This window comes from Taeniopygia guttata, chromosome 5, assembly GCF_048771995.1.
Source record: "Taeniopygia guttata chromosome 5, bTaeGut7.mat, whole genome shotgun sequence".
NCBI lineage: Eukaryota > Metazoa > Chordata > Aves > Passeriformes > Estrildidae > Taeniopygia > Taeniopygia guttata.
Genome location: NC_133030.1, coordinates 42,317,141 through 42,333,159, shown reverse-complemented (window position 1 = coordinate 42,333,159; position 16,019 = coordinate 42,317,141). Strand labels below are relative to the sequence as shown.

The window sequence follows — 16,019 nt, the reverse complement described above, 5'->3', positions numbered from 1 at the left end:
CAAAGGTTTGGAGAAGCTAGACAAGATAAAACACCTCAAACTCTTAGAACAAAAGAACAGAGATAGATGGGCAACTTCCTGATGCATGGACAAGGGCTCTTAAGGGTAGCCTAGGTCCTCTTAACAAAGCTACTACCATTATCATCCAGACAAATTAACTTCACAGCACTCCTACCTGCTTCTGCTACCTCTGTGAAATATTTTTTTTAAAAACCTACAACTGGGGTGTAATTACCTATTCAGATTGGAAGGGACCCAAGAAGCTTTCAGAATTTACACTACAGGCCAGAGCCTTATGTAAGTGGAAAATGAGCTGAGGCAACAAGACAGGAGTTTATACTAAGCCTGTCCTGGGATTTGCAGCACGGCTCAATCCCCCAGGTGACAGTCATTCATTCCTAGCATGACCCCCGGTCACCAGATGCAGACATACTCTTACAGTCGCATTCCAGGTGAAGCTAGTTCTGGACCTTTCCATCCATGAGGATCCAGCAAACCCAAGCCAACCACTTGCTATGAAGCAACATTCTTCTAAATGTCTTAAGTCACTGTAGTCAGCAGCTGAGCACTCAGTCACAATGTGCATCCAAAAAAAAAACCCTTAACAGGACACAGTGAAGTAGGTCCAGGTGAAACAAAAGTGATTCTGCTATGGGAAAGAATAAGGGAGCAATTCCTTCACAAGCATAGCTAAAAGAAGTTACTAAACGAAGATGGAATAAATATTACAACTTGTTACTTGTAAGAAAAATGAAGTCTAGTAGTTATCAAAAGACTTTTATAAAACAAAAATTTTATAAAAAGGGCATAAAACATCGTATATCAATCTACTGTACAGCAGATTTCTAATCTCTGCAGCAGTAAAAACTAAAAAAAAAAAAACAACCAAACAAAAAACCACAAACCTCTGCCCCCAGAAAACCACACATGCCAAAAAAAAAAAAAAAAAACCAACCAAACAAAAAAGGAACATGTATCATCAAAACATTCCCATTTTAGGAACATGACAGAAAGAAATCCATGAAAATATGGACTTCGAGACAGCCAAGAAAAGCTGCACATCCATCCCGGATGAATGTGGTGGTCTTTTAGGCTGCAGATGTAGATAGCCTGCTCATAGGTTTAAGGCCAAAACAAATCATCTTTCACTTCATAGGCAGGAGGGTAAAGAATGCATCTGTCTCTTCAAACTGCTACAGATCAACCAGAAAGCACAAGGACATAGAAACAGTTCAGAGGTTTTTCCTACTTACTCTAGTGCATCTACAGCATCTTCTTCCTCCTCCTCTGAGGATGAGCCAGTTTCCTCCAGATCTTTAGCCATCCCAACTGGCATTTCCTTTGGGAGTTCTCATACAGCTCAGTCCTAGTTGCAAGAGCAGTTACCTGCAATAAGGATTAAAAGCAGGAATGAAGAGCTGAGCAGGACAGCAAGAGGTATCAGGTAACTACCACTTCCTGCCGGTAGATATTTCTTACAATACTATCAACAAGTCTGTTAAACATCCGTGATCTGTCAAACATCACCTCGGAGCCACGAGGGTGCAGAAAGCGGCATCCCGTTCCAGCAGACCATTCCGCACCTGCCCGCGGGAGCCACTCGGGCCCTCACCGCTAACGCGCGTCCCTGCCCCGCCCTGCCTCGCCTCGGCCGCAGACCCACGCCAGGCCGGCCCAGCCCAACGGGAAACGCTCGCCAGGACCGCCCCGCCGCACGGGGCCAGCCGGACACCGTAACGCCTCCACCGGCGCAGGAGGGGCGGCTACGGCCCGGCCTATCCCGGCCGGGCCAAGCACGGCGACCTCCGGGGGTCCCAGAAGAAGCAAGAGCGGCGGGGAGCGCCTAAGGCAGCGGGTGCCCGTGCTAGCCGTACCTGCCGCGCTCGGCTGGCGGCGCCGGGCCGGGCGCGCACGGCAGCGCCGGCCCCTCCCGCCGCTTCCCCGTTACTACAACAACCGACGGGCGGCGCCCCGCCCCGGCGCGCGGCCGCCCCGCCGCCTCACTGCGCAGGCGCACTGACTCCGCCCCCTGCCGGCGCGCTCACTCGCTCCCGCGATGTGGGCGGGGACGAGGCGGGCATGATTCCCGCGCGACGAAGGATCCGATTGGCGGGGGGCGGTCTTACGTAGCGTGGCGCGCGCATGGGGCGGCGCGCCGCGGCCAATGGGAGCGCGGGGCGGTGGCGTGGGCGGGAGCGCCGCCGGGAGCGCGCAGGGACGCGGCCGGGCCCGGCGAGCGCGGCTCGGGTTGGAGCCGGCCGGCAGGATGAGCCGGTTCCTGAACGTGCTGCGCAGCTGGCTGGTGATGGTGTCGGTCATCGCTGCCGGGAATACCCTGCAGAGCTTCCGCGATCACGGCTTCCTCTCTGAGAAGCTGTACACCGCCAGCCCCGGCCTCGGTAAGGGCCGCGCCGGCCGCCCTGGCGCCTGCCGGTGTCCTTTCAGCCATGGGCCTTGCACTGTCTTCGGAGTCCCACTTCTGGGGCCCGGCGACACTGGGGCTGGCAGGCAGGGCCGTGCGTGGTCTCCATGTGCTCCCTCCTTTTTTACGCAGTGAATGGGCTCCAGGCTCGGACCTTCGGCGTCTGGACCCTGTTGTCATCAGTGATCCGCTGCCTCTGCGCAATCGACATCCGTAACAGGACGTATGTAAAGCAGCACCCGAGAAATCCATTGGTTTGCTTGCTAGACACAGCCTGAGCTTAGGGGGCGGCACAGAGGAGGTGGGGAATCAAAAGCTGTTCCTGAACTTTCTATAGTGTTGACAGCATTCCCTTAAAGAAGCTCAAATAGTGGGATTTGTGTGGTAGCTGCTGCCCCCTTCTTCCTCTGTGGGGACAGTCTGCGCGTTTGAGTTCTGTTCTTAGCTCAGTCAGAAACTGGTGGATCTGAGGACCTCTTACTGTTACCAATTTCTGAGCTCCAGCTTGGAAAGCATTTTCTGAATGGCGCTGCTGCTCTTTTAATTAAGCAAGTGCTAATGTTGTGGTGTGACTGATGCTCAGTACTTCTTTTAGTATGACAGCTCAGCTAAAGACTAGGACAGTTATAGGTACCCCATTGCAGTGGTCTTAACCAGTTGCTTTCTTCCCTACACTCTTACCTGGGGCTGACAGCAAGGCCTGAGGAGCAGCCTGATGCTGAGTGGGAGACACACCATTTCTCTGCGTGCTAACAGAGGGGTTTCCAAGCAAGCTGACTTGAGGTCTGTGCTAGACAAAGCCTTTATTGGAGGTTGCTAAAATGCTTTTGTCAGTACTTTCCTCGGCCCTGCTGCAGAAGTCACTGTTCACCTGGCAGTGTGTGCTTGGAGTGCCTAGGCTTATCTGAGGTAGGGAGGCGCAGGGACTAAGCAATATTGTTTCTAGGGGGCAATGGCAGTTATCAAGAATCAGTTGTTTCTTTGAGGAATTTTATTTTGCATCTCTTGAACCTGCTCCCTTTTCAACAGCTGTGGCCCATAGAGGGTAGCAGAGTACAGGTGGGAAGACACTGGGTGATGCAGCCTGAAGTCAGAGAAGTCTTGTCACCCTAATTCTCTGCTCATCCAGTTCTCACCTTCTTTTTGTGTGTGCACATACTTCTCATTTCACTGTTGCCCTACTCATGCTCTCCCCTCTTCACCTTCCTTCAGGCCAGATAATGCCTGTGACTTCCAGTGCGCCATAGAACATGCTGCCCTGTTCTCCTCTCAGCTGTTGCCCAGGGAGATTTTGCACCTCACGAGGCAAGGGACAAAGTCCCCTCTGTGCTGCCGGTGAGAGCAGATGGGGCAGCATGCAGGTTTGCCTTTTTTTCTACTCGGCCATATTCATACCCATAGTATGATATAATAACCTTCTATTTTCTTCTCTTCAACAGCCTCTATCACATCACACTCTTTACCTTCTTTTTGGCCCTTGCTCACTTCCTCTCTGAGGTCTTCATCTACCACACTGCCGCCTTGACAATTGGAGTTATGGCACCCCTCATGGTAGCAAGTAAGTAGAGCTCTGCATCCTCCCCCTGCATACTCTCCTTGGAACTATGATAGCCCAGAAAAACTCCTCATGCAACTTTGGGCTGTGGGGATGGTGGGAGGGGATGCCTCATCTCTTGCCTGGCGTTTTCTACATAATTCATCCTGTATCTCCATCACAGGTTTCTCTATTATGGGGATGTTGATTGGACTGCAATACCTGGAGGTAGAAGCGCTATCACAAAACAAGAAGAAAAAATGAAGTTGAGTGCTTTTTGTGGATCAGTGTCATCTTCTACCTTCACTGCCAGACTTCCATGAAAGCTCAGCTGAATTTCTCCAGGACACCAGTCCCGCTGGTGGGTCAGTGTCAGACTGTGTCAATCACTGTCATTACCAAGTTGTTTTTGTCTTGTCCAGGCAACATTTCAACTGACTGATGTCAAAGACCAAGTCCCAGTGGAGTTTGTGTCAAAGCTTATGGGGGGCAGTTGGTGACTGACTCCCTGGGTAGCAGGCAAAAGTCTCTGGCATGCCCAGAGCTCTAAGGACTTCTGTCCTGGTGTACTTGTGGGGACAAGATGCAAGAACTACCCAGGATGTGCTGAACACTGGACCAGAGAGAATGGGTGCTACCCCTGGCATTGCTGTGTAACTTGCATGTGTGTGTTCCCCAGGGGCCATTTCTAATAAATGACCAAAAACTGCAGTGGGCTATGTTTGTCTTTCTGCTACACAGCAGTGGGTAGAAGATCAGAGCCAACAGCACCTTCCACTATATGCAGAATACATCATCTCTCTTTACAGCAAACCTACCTTTCCCTGACTCCTTGCCACAAAGTTCCAGGTCTGACTGCTCACATAACACACATGAAGAGGGTTGTTGATGCTCTCTGCAGCATGCTGGTGACAGCAAGCTGGAACTATGAATCTGTGAACGAGGACTGAGGACGGTGTAGCAAGTTATAACTACAGAAGATGGAAAAAACAGGAACAGGTTCTCTGGTTCCTCAGACCTAGAGAAAATAATGCCCAAAACAGTGGGCAGTACACAGAATGCAGAAAAAAACCAGCAGGAATTCCTAGCTGGGAAGGCAATTGACGTGCAGAAGAAAGAGGAAGCAAATAGGGAGAAAGAACACAATTGTAGCACTAGGCAGAAAGATGATTTTTCCATTCTGCAGAACATTTCAGGCTATTAAATGAGCCACATGTAGACTGTTTTTTTCAATCATTTAATATGAATATGCCAGGTTTCACTGTACACTTCAAATTTTTATATTTTACATTAGAATTTCTATTGAAAATCATTCTAAAACCCCATCAATCCCAGACTATCAAAGATAGGACTTTAATCATAGAATATGCTGAATTTGAAAAAAATTTATCAGGATCACAGTCCAACTCCTGGCCTTGCACAGGACCCATGAGAATCACACCATGAGCCTGAGAGTATTGTCTAAGCATTTACTGAACTCAGGCTGTATCAAAAAATGCTACAATTTCATTTAAAAATATTTTGTCAAAAATAGTTTGTCAGAGAGGAATATTTTTAACCATTGCACCTCAGTACAGCTTTTGTCCCCTGATTCAAGTAATATATAAGTAACAGCATGATTTAAGGTGTATTAAGGACACTTGATGTCTCCAGCAGGGGTGGGATGGTGGAAAGGATGGAGAAGTGATAAAAGGATCTACAGTTGTGTTTAGAAGACAAACAACATACAGATGGGCAGTGTCTGTAAGACACAAATGCTGGTAAGTAGGCACCTTTTCCTGTTCTCTATTATGAGGTGAGAAGCTTCCACACTGGAGCAAAGTTGGATTCCCATCATACCCCTCTCTGTGGTTGTGAAGAGCAATACACCCTTGGCTGCTTTTCACAATGTAACACTTCACAAAAGTTTGTATGTAAGGTTGAAACATGCAAAAGGCACTTTGTTGTTAAGGAGGAAGACACAGTCCTCAGCCCAGGGAAATAGTGGTTTGACTCATTTCTGTTGCTAATGTAGTGATGAGCTAGATTTAGGTTGCAGAACTAGTCCTTGCCTCAAGCTAGGAGGAGGCATATTAGTATCTCTTAATTATTATATTTTAATCATACTCCTAATACGTAGGAACATAAGGGCAACCCCAGTGAATTCTGAGTAGAAGTTTATCCAGATGAAGAGTGCTTCATCTGGGAAAGCCAAATAATAAAAGAAGAGCTGGCAGCAGCTGCTGCACTGCTTTGCACTTGCTGGTAATGTACTGAGACCTCTACTACTATCTGTGCAACACAGAGCATCATGGGAACCAAGGAAGAGCAATCCCTTTTCCCTAGAGCCAGCTTTTCCAGGGATGCTTACAGAGTTAAGTGTGGTCCAGCTTCTGCCTTTCATGTCGCAGCCACATGCAAGGTGCCACCATCATGCTCAGGGTTAACCTGGTACTGTGGCTTTTCCTCTCTGCACATACGCTTTTTCCAAGCATACATGGTGGGATTGGGGGAGCACAGCATTTTCCCAGCTTCTTCTCCCAAACACCAGAACAGCGTGATGCAAGGACAAAACCGACAAAAGCAACCCTCCCCTCTTGTTTTGCTTTTTAACGCTCTCCACAAGCAGTTCACAGGGTTCCTTTCCTGAGGCTGCTCCCCTCCCGTGGCATGCATGTGACAGGAGGATGGTGCAGGTATAGGAGGATAGGAATGAGGGGGGCTGTATCTCCCAGCGGTGCCACCCCTTTATTTCACAGCCGTGATTCCTCAAGGACTATAGTGTAAGCTTCTGGCAACGTTTTCTGCAAGTCAGAGAAAAACAATATGGTTAGGATCCTGGCTGGCCAGACCCTGGCTTCAGAGACATCAGCTGGCCAGAGCCTGGGTAGTTCATAGCTCCCTGCTACTACAGAAATCCCCAAAGAAGAATCACCATCCTCAGAGAGTGCTGCTGGTTCCCTCTTCCTTCTCTACCAACTCCGACTGCCCAAGCAAGGGGCACTGGGGCAGCAGGGCACTGCAACATCCCACTGTTTAAGCTACTTGCTGTAGTCCTCAGACAATTACTAATTGACTGTGGGGCTGATACCACTGGAGGTATCAGACTCACAGCCAGCTCACCAACATTTGACTGTGACACAAGGTCAGCCTCAAAGCATGAAGTTGCAGGTCTAGTTCCCTGGGCAAGGGAAGGTGCTGGGAAGTCCTTCATGCCATGAGGCAGCATGGTGTCTGTGCAAACACCAGAGAGAACTTGCTTTCTTTACATCCTCAGGAGGCTCAGCACAACCACTAGTTCCCCTGTGTTCTTACTCCAGCATGTTTGAGGCCTCTTCAATTCCCAGACACATTGCTTATCTTGCTCATCTTCCAAATCTTTTCATTCCCACTCCCACTGCCCACTGAAGTGCTGGCACCCTCTGTCCTGCTTCTTCCCTTTCCCCAGCTTGGATTTATGGCTGAGATAATTCCACTGAGTGGTGCCTTCTTCGAAGTTCACTACTTGTATCTTAAAGAGATGTAAGAAATAAAAGGTAAACATACAGAAGTTTTTTTCTCCACAAATCATACAGAAGAACTAGCCTGATTTCTTGGAACCTTAAGATGGAGGGAGCTTTTCCCCAGAGGAAAAGCAAGGAAAATGGAGATTGCTGCCCAATTACCACCATATCATCAGCTTCATGGAACAGCCAAACTGTTCTAATTCCAGTTCAGCTTTCCTAGATGGAGTTTGACAAGCTCAGTTTCTGAGCCTTTCTGGGGTGTGTTAGGATTAAATTTGAGACTTTTTCTTCCCCTTTTGGAAAGCATACTTCTCAAGTTCTAATTCTCCTTACAGTGAGACAGCCCAGCTGTCACCAGTTCAGAAGACAGGACTCAGACTTGTAAAGGTGTAATGGTCCCCTGCAGCCTGGGCTCTGAGTTTACTCACTGTAAGGCAAGACTGACATCAGAGGCAGAAATCAGAGGTGCACAGGAAAGAGGTTCACATCCCCAGTGCAGTTCAAGAGAAATCCAGGCAGCATGAAAGGAAGAGATATGAAACTGTCACATTTTGAGTAGGCTCTTACACAATCTGTAGGTGAAAAGGTTTTGCAGAAGTCAGCAGCAATATCCCAAAGCAGAGGAGTGAGATAAGGAAAGCTTCAAAGACATGTCTGAAAGCAAAAGTCAGGAAGTGCAAAGAGGGAACTTGAACAAGCAGGAAGGGTAGGGGGTGCCTGAAGTAGTGCCAGAGATAGGAATAAGGGGAAATCTGCATTTAGACTTCAGAAACTCCACCAGAATACACCATGGAAGCACTCAAGCAACTCAGAACAGGCTCCCCAAGCACCTCTGGGGTCTCAGCACCAGTCATCTGCTGTGGAGCTATAGGAGCAGAGATTTAGACCAGACAGTCTGCAGGGCTCCACTACCTTGGGAAAGGAAAGCTGCTCTCACAGCTGTGAGTCACAGTAATGGAAAAGGGCACACAGATGGCCTGGCTATGGCTTTGGTACAGGAGAAGGCTGCTTGCCACACAGTAAGCAGAGAAATGGAGTAGGGCACTTTGGAAAGCAAAGAATGGGTTCACATTGTTTGGGCCTACTACACAGAATTCCAGCATTTTTTTATTGGCAGTATTTCACTAGAGGTTAAGCACGGTGCAGCTTTCACTAGAATCCAGTAAGCTACTGAGGATGGACACTTGTCCTAAACAAACTATGGAAGGTCAGCAAAGATGCTTTTTCTTAATGCAAAGAAACAATACAAAAAGGTTTGCATGGATGCTGCGAATCACAAGCAGTACACAGCATATTCATGAGTATAATGTGTGTGGTGAATCAGCTGACGCTACTATGAAATCTTAAGGCACAACACTTCAGATGCATTTACAACAAGGGCAGCACACAAAGAGCCTCATTATCACATAAAACAGGTATTTGATCCAAGTGTCCTGAGATGCAGAAAGCTAACCCAGCTGGAGCTCTGGGAACTTAGGTAGACAAAAGTGAGGAGGATTGTTGGGACCACATTACAGCTTAATTAATAGCGGACAAGGCGTACACAATGCCATTAGACTAATTTAGTCTACTAACTGCAACATTTGTTTAATTATAACCATAGCAGATGAGGGCACCAATAGAAGACAAACTGCTACACAGCCAATGGTACAGTGCTTCAGTGGAAAGTGAGATCTGCACAACTCCACAGCTCTGGAAGCTCATAACTCACTCTGAGTGTTCTCCTTGCAACAGCCACAGAATTGTTTAGGCTCGAGAAAACCCTTAAGATCACCGAGTCCAACCATTTACCCAGCACTGCCAAGTCCACCACTAAACCATGTCCCTAAAAACCGCATCTACATGTCTTTTAAATACCTCCAGGGATGGTGACTCTAACATTTCCCTAAGCAGCCTCTTCCAATGCTTGACAACCTTTTTGGTGAAGAAATTTTCCTAATACCCAATCTAAATCTCCCATGGTGTAACTTGAGGTTCTTGTCCTGTCATCTGTTACTTGGGAGAGGAGACTGACCCCCAACTCACTATGACCTCCTTTTAGGTTGCTATAGACAGCAAAAAGGTCTCCCTCGAGCCTCCTTTTTTCCAGGCTAAACAACCCCAGCTCCTTCAGGTGCTCCTCACAGGACTTGTGCTCCAGACCCTTCACCAGCTCTGCTGTCCTTCCCTGGATATGCCCAAACACCTCAATGTCCTTTTTGTAGTGAGGGGCCCAAAACTGGACACAGGACTTGAGATGCAGCCTCACCTAGTACAGGTGGACAAACCCTTCTCTAGTTCTGCTGGCCACACTATTTCAGACATAAGCCAGGATGCCACTGGCCCTTTTGGCTACCTGGGCACACACTGGCGCATGTTCAGTGGCTGCTGGCCAGCACTCCTAGGTCTTTTTCCAGTGGGCAACTTTCCAGCTGCTCTTATCCCAAGCCTGTAGCACTGCCTGAGATTGTTGTGACCCAACTGCAGGACTCAGCACTCACCTTGTTGAACCTCATAAAATGATCTCAACCTGTGGATCCAGCCTATCCCGCTCCCTCTGCAGAGCCTTCCAATCTTCCAACAATACTCCTGCCCAACTTGGTGTTTGGTCTGCAAACTAAGGGTGAAATCAATCTCCTCATGCAGGTCATCAACAAAGGCTTTAAAAAGGACTGTCCCCAATACTGAGCCTTGGAGCACAGCGCTGGTGAGCTGATGCCAGCTGGATATAACTCCATTTAGCAACACTCCCTGCCCATGGGACTCTTCCTCACACTTCCATCAAAGCATAGAAGCTTCATGCTCCCTGTAGAACATACCCTAATCTTAGGAGAGTTAAGGCTGGTTTTTGCAATCAACTTGCTCTGCATGTTAGTCCTGTTGGCTGTGGCACTAAATGATACACACAGTCTATCACACCTTGAAAAGCAAAGGGTAGCATGGATAAATTAGTAGATCAGCCTGTCGGTGTGAAACAGAGGACAGTGAGTAGCAAAGCATTACCACCCCAAGCAAGAGCTAAGAAAATGCAAACTACCACTGAGATTCACAGATCAACAAACACAGAGCTTTACAATTTTGAGGCATTCTTATAGCATAAGGCACCAACCAAATGACTCTGTTCTTGCTACATGTTTTTAAATTTCCTTCTTGAAGTTGGCCATGCACCCTGGCTGTAATCAAAACCAATTCTTTAAAGGGTTCCTGGTATCACCTCCAGCCAAGAATCTGGACTGTAAAAATAATGACAGAGAAGTGGCTCCAAATGTCTGCACCTCCTCTCCCTACCATATGACTGACAGTTCAGTTCTCCATCTGCTCCAGCACCAGGCTTTACTTTGCTGCACCTAGCTGAATCCCTACATCTCTGTCGACATGAGCCTGTGGAGATCTCCACTGTTCTTGGAAGCTGTCTTGTCTTTCCTCTCAGCTGAGTACCTGAGAAGACCAGAAAGATTCTTAATACTCTACAGCAATTGCGGTCACCCTATGAATGCCACTGGCTCCATGCCTGTGCCACCCTGTGAGCGTTCAGAGAAGCAGATTAGTGCAATTCTCCTACCTTGGTGTGTTTAAGCTAGTGAGCAGGAGTGGCATTGATGGGGTTAGATTTACAAGCTACAGTCCCATAATCCATGATCTGATTGTTGCCTTGGAGTCTCTGTAATGACAGTCATAAATCAGAAAATATGGAGGCAAGTAGGAAAAGAAATTAAAGCGGAGCAAAATAAGTGAAACAGGCAATGGAAGAAACCAGTAAAATCACCCAAGCATGTATAAGGCAGCTGTGCCACATAGAAAAGCCCCAGTACCTGACTTTGTCAGAGCTCTCCACAAAAGCAGCACACAATGCCCAAGCCCAGCTGGTCGATCCCTTGGCCAAGGCATCCATCTTAATGCAGAATACCAGATTCAGCTTACCACCAGTCATTTGAGCACCTGCAGCAGGTTGTTAAGTTCGAGAGTACTCAGGTGAGCTCAGCCACGTGGAGAACACATTTGGGAGTGTGCTGGGGTGTGCAGCATGATTTCCTCCAAGAACATCTCCTCAGGGGGAAGGAGCTGCCAGTAAAATTTTTCACTGACTGAGACCTGTAGTCTCACATCCCTCTGCTTCTTATTACTGTCAGTTCTGGACACTTTTAGGATTATAAAAATGACATTGCACCACTTTTGCTCTGGTTGCAATGCTCTTCCCCATGAAGCAGCAAGCTCTTACAATAGTATTTAGACTGAAAATTATTTATACTAAAAAGGCTTTAGGCAAAAAAGTGTAATCATCAGATGAGAGAAATGTCTGACAAAGGGAAAGGATCTACTACTAGAAGGCATCACCTTCACTGTCAAAGGACCTCAGGCCCTTTCCTGGGCCTTCCACATCCATTTTATGAATTCAGCTCACAGTGCCACCAGCACTGTCTTCTGAATAGACCTGACTCAAGACAGCACAGAACTGAGATTTTCATACTTTGCTAGTCATGGTTGCTGATGGTTGCCTGAACGTTGAATAGATATCTCTGCTAACATCCTAGAAGAGGAGCCCAGAGTAATACGTAAAATAGCCTCAAGCAACCAGTCCCCCTCCCTTTCCCTCAGGGAGAGCTTCTGACAGTATCCACTGCAATTAGCTCACCAGAGGCCTTCTCCCATGTGCAAACATCTGCATTCATTGCACAGAATGCCACAGGGACATCACACCCCAAGCTCTGGTGTGCAAGTATGAACTAGCAGCCTTGTCAGCAGCACTATGCAAAATGTGAGCAGCCAGATTGCTCAAGCCCTCACTTAGGCTTTGTCACCTTATCTACCTCCAGTCACATACACTGAACCCCATTTGGCAGCTGAGGGCAAGGAGTAAGAGAAATAACCTGCCAGCCTAGGGGCCTAGAATAATAGTTACTCAGCTCTGAAAAAGAGCAAAGCACTGAAGGCCTCAACACATTGTCAGGGAGAGAAGTGAGCACATCACCACCCTACATCTGGCCCTGGCTGGTATGGAGATGTGTGAAGCCCTGCAGAACCCCAGAGGACTAGAGCCTACAGACATTAACACTGAGCAAACAGAGGCCCCAGCAGCTGACAGAGCTACAATTACATCCAGTTTGAAAATGCCAACAAGGAGCTTCCCCACAAGCCACCCCCCTTCCTAGAAAAAAAGAGAGGTTGAGGGTTGTCCTGAGCTAATAGCACCAGCACAGCAGGGACTGAAAGGGAGTTTACTCACTGTCTGTTCATTTTCCAAATTGGCCTGTTGTCTTCGGAGATCAGCCTTAATGAATGCTGGAACAGAGGGAGGAAGAGAGATGTGAAAGCAGTCAAGTCACCATGCAGGGCCCAAGTCAATTCCCCAGGACTCAAATGAGCAGTAGGAGCCCCAGAAAAGACAGAAACACATTACAATAAGCAATAGAAACCACTCTCCTGAATGAGGCTGAGAACACTTCTGAAACAGGCAGGATAGAGATTCTTGATTGCAGCATGTAGAAGGTCCAACTTTGAGACCCCAGCCAGAGCCAGGGAAAAAAGCCTTGGCTCTTCTTTGTAAGCAGACCAGCTGCTTAAAGACGAACAGCATTGCTATGGGACTGCTGTGTGGGTTCTGCCCTTTCCTGCAGGTACTGTGAAGCATGGACAGACAACTCTTCAACTAATTAAGTTGAAAAGAGGGTACATGCAGAATCATTTCCAAAGGAATGTGCAAAAAAGTCACAAGTTTCTGCTCTCTATTTATCCAAAAATATTTTACATATTCAAATGGTTTCCAGGATGGTTTCTATGATGCTTATTACATAAATATTAGCTCTCGCCTAGTATTATAATTAGCTGAATATCCATTATGGCTGCGCAATTGTCCTCTTTAGTTGGGTCAGTGGGCTTCTGGGGAGGAAGTAAGACGTCTTCCTCATGGTAAACTCTGCATCTGTGTCTAGTTGGTAGGGTTCCTTGACTTGCTGGTCACAGTCCAAACCTTCTCTCATTATTAGAACACAGTGATATTTATGGCTACTGCACTCTTACAATACTTCATATATCACCTGTTTTTCCCAACCTTGTTTCAGTTATCCCCACCTGGTATCAATTAGTTTCCTTGTTAAACTCTAATCACAGCATATGATCTTTGCTAAGTACATTTCTAACTTAACCCCTTGACTCAACTGCACACAAAAGCCTTCAATTAATGTGCCAAGCCCAAGGCAAAGTCAGAGCAGAACACTGAACATTTTAATTACCTGTCATAACAGTCCCCAGGAACAGGACTGAACAAAGCAAGAGGTTTCCTTCCTTTGTCCCAAAGCGATCCATGATTTGCCCTTGGCTAATGGTGAAGACAATACCAAAAATCTACAAACAAACAAAGGTGTACTGCTATTATAAAGCAAACTCTTTCCAATCTTTACCAAGTATCAGAGCATACAGGCCAATCAACAGTTGGCCTAGTCAGGCTAAATATTGGTTATAAACACATCCAGGCACCTTCAAGAGGCGCCTTCTTGCAGCTAATGGAATGACAGATGACCCTGAGGGGTGGAACCTCATCCCTCACTGGAGATGAGCCAGGACTGTTAAGAGCTATGCTGGAAAAGGCAAGGATGACTGGCACTCTGAAGTATTTTCTTAAACAGAAACAGAATGAGTGCCACTACAGAAATGCCATGAGGAACATAATTCAAAAAGCCAGATCCCGGGGTGCTTAGATCTGCACTACATTACACCAATAATGAACAAGAAAAAGACTCAAGGCTTGGAACTACAATTTAATCTCTTTGCCTAAAAAGAGGCAAGCAAAGGGAAAACAACACACCTACCTGTGCTGAGACATTAAGGAGCCCTGATGATGTTCCTTCTGATTCTGGGTATGTCAACTCCACAGCAAACTCAAAGCCCAGGGGAAGATATCCTGTCATGAAAAACCTGTAATGAAGTACACAGAAAGGAAGACTCAGCAACTGCCAGAAGGAAGACTGAAGAGATACGGTATAGACCGTAACTCTAAGGGGCATCACCCTCAGCACAGTCAAACAGCCATGCCAGACCACATGCTTTTCACTCTTGTCCACTGATCATCTATGGGGCTGTGGGTACCACTTGCTTTCCAAAAGCTTCCACTTGATTACCTGGAACAATTAAGCTGAGCAGGGTCACAATAATGTCCCTTACTCTAATGAAGCACATACAAGTCATAAATAGGAAGGGCAGATAATTTTGTCCTTAAACCATACAGAAGCCGTTCAGGTGCTATGGCACTCCCCAGTCCCTCCCACAGAAGGAGTTCTGCCTCCCTGCTTATCCCCTCCCATCACATGCCAAGGAAAGCAGCCTGCACGTGAACTTACCCCAGAAATCCAGCAGTCACAAAGACCACCCAGAGGTGGCCCAGGCTCAGAGTGAAGGTATAGACTATCATTCCCACCAGAGACATGATATAGACAGCTAGAGTTGTTTGCCTGCAAGAAGAAGCAATCAGGGTTTTATTTAATCCAATCCTCCTTTTTGCCCACAGATCTTAGTATAGCTTGTAGTACATGGGTAAAAAAAGCATTTATAAGTTGCACAGTCTCTTGGCACTCATACCCAGACAGAGGACCTCGACTGACAGAGAGCATGGAAGGCACACAGAGCAGTGCAGCAGAAGAGGAAAGATCCTACCACAGGTTGACAGATGCCTGGTCATATATGGCACATGGCACTTGAGGGGGAGAACAAGAGCCAATTAAAGAGATCATTAATCTTTCTTGGGCATCCTCTGTACTATAGTGAGTTGAATATACTTACTTATAAGCAGGAGCCAAGGAGATCAAGCACTCTCAAGCAGGGACGTAAAGGAAAGAGGCATCAGCACTGCTAGAGTCTTATGCGCCCATATTTTTCAGTACTGTCCAAAACAGCTTTCATTGCTGCCCCTTTCTGTTGTTTAAACTACCTGCTCTATTTGGAGAGGTGACATGCAAGCCAGGTTGCCTTCACAGCCTTACTCTCAAGCCATAAGAACATTTATCAGGTGCTAGTTCCACAGCGAGCAGCAGCTGAGCCACAAGCAAGACACCCTGTGCTCAGGAATCATGCCAGTCAGATCCTGGGAACAGCCAAACCTGCAGCCAGGCTGTGCAAGGACCACCAGTGGACTCAGTACTGCGAGACACAGGAACAGCCCAGGCCAGCTTTTAACAAAACATTTAGCAATTGTCATCCTTGACTACACACCAAGAAAACCCTTTCCACATTAAAAAAAACAAGGTTCTTTCTAGTACAAGAGGCAGCAGTAGGTCTTCCCAGTATATAATTTTGAGGAGGAAAAGGAGGGAAAGGAGGAAAACATTAATACTTTACCTGACTGAAATTCCACCAGGATTTTGAAAGCAGAACAGTTACCAGAGTTGATAAAAACTTTTGATCATTGTCTTTTAGGAAGAAGTTATACGCATTACCACAAGCTACTTGGGTACTTTCTCCCAAATTTAAGTTTTAATCCATTAAACAATGTGTTTGATATCAGTTCCTAGAGTTCTACTGAATAAACTAATCTCAAAGTATTTTCACTTTTCCTTTTTAATGCAAATGATCACTGTCAAAAATCCAACCCAAGTAGGCAGTAAGTATT

General features: G+C 46.9%; 3 protein-coding genes across 18 annotated transcripts in view; 1 reads left to right on the top strand and 2 right to left on the bottom strand.

Annotated features, from left to right (window-relative positions):
* TTLL5 (tubulin tyrosine ligase like 5) overlaps positions 1 to 2,009 on the bottom strand; it is a 122,440-nt gene extending 120,431 nt beyond the window's left edge. For 7 of the 11 annotated variants that reach the window (XR_012056423.1, XR_012056425.1, XR_012056424.1 and 4 more), the window contains exons 1-2: positions 1,875 to 2,009; positions 1,254 to 1,386 (exon numbers count right to left, since the gene is read on the bottom strand). Coding sequence is in view for 6 of the 11 variants with exons in the window: in XM_030274714.4 (XP_030130574.4) it covers positions 1,254 to 1,336 (83 nt within the window). In the remaining 5 variants the exon portion in view is untranslated. Of the gene's footprint in view, positions 1 to 1,253; positions 1,391 to 1,527; positions 1,808 to 1,874 lie in introns of those variants that run through there. The other 4 variants (XM_072930280.1, XM_030274719.4, XM_072930278.1 and 1 more) reach the window with 3 other exon arrangements.
* A 139-nt stretch (positions 2,010 to 2,148) lies between these two features.
* ERG28 (ergosterol biosynthesis 28 homolog) lies at positions 2,149 to 4,667 on the top strand. 4 transcript variants are annotated; one of them, XR_003960508.4, is made up of 5 exons: positions 2,149 to 2,399; positions 2,555 to 2,645; positions 3,635 to 3,783; positions 3,862 to 3,980; positions 4,141 to 4,667. XR_003960508.4 is itself a non-coding variant. In XM_030273081.4 (5 exons), exons 1-5 carry the CDS (start codon positions 2,165 to 2,167, stop codon positions 4,218 to 4,220), a joined length of 648 nt encoding a protein of 215 aa, XP_030128941.4. In that variant the 5' UTR covers positions 2,154 to 2,164; the 3' UTR covers positions 4,221 to 4,667.
* Positions 4,668 to 5,177: 510 nt separating this feature from the next.
* FLVCR2 (FLVCR choline and putative heme transporter 2) overlaps positions 5,178 to 16,019 on the bottom strand; it is a 34,892-nt gene continuing 24,050 nt past the window's right edge. The window contains exons 6-12 of one of the 3 annotated variants that reach the window (XR_012056426.1): positions 14,755 to 14,865; positions 14,227 to 14,332; positions 13,651 to 13,762; positions 12,645 to 12,700; positions 10,983 to 11,081; positions 7,870 to 10,858; positions 5,178 to 6,739 (exon numbers count right to left, since the gene is read on the bottom strand). Coding sequence is in view for 2 of the 3 variants with exons in the window: in XM_030274721.4 (XP_030130581.3) it covers positions 10,998 to 11,081; positions 12,645 to 12,700; positions 13,651 to 13,762; positions 14,227 to 14,332; positions 14,755 to 14,865 (469 nt within the window). In the remaining variant the exon portion in view is untranslated. The remainder of the gene's footprint in view (positions 6,740 to 7,869; positions 10,859 to 10,982; positions 11,082 to 12,644; positions 12,701 to 13,650; positions 13,763 to 14,226; positions 14,333 to 14,754; positions 14,866 to 16,019) is intronic. The other 2 variants (XM_030274721.4, XM_030274723.4) reach the window with 2 other exon arrangements.

Bases quoted from the DNA above. Each gene is read 5' to 3' on its own strand.
- ERG28 (XM_030273081.4), top strand. From the start codon at position 2,165: ATGGGAGCGCGGGGCGGTGGCGTGGGCGGGAGCGCCGCCGGGAGCGCG. The intron at 2,400-2,554 runs GTAAGGGCCGCG...TTTTTTACGCAG, and splicing joins CACCGCCAGCCCCGGCCTCG to TGAATGGGCTCCAGGCTCGG. The intron at 3,981-4,140 runs GTAAGTAGAGCT...TCTCCATCACAG, and splicing joins GGCACCCCTCATGGTAGCAA to GTTTCTCTATTATGGGGATG.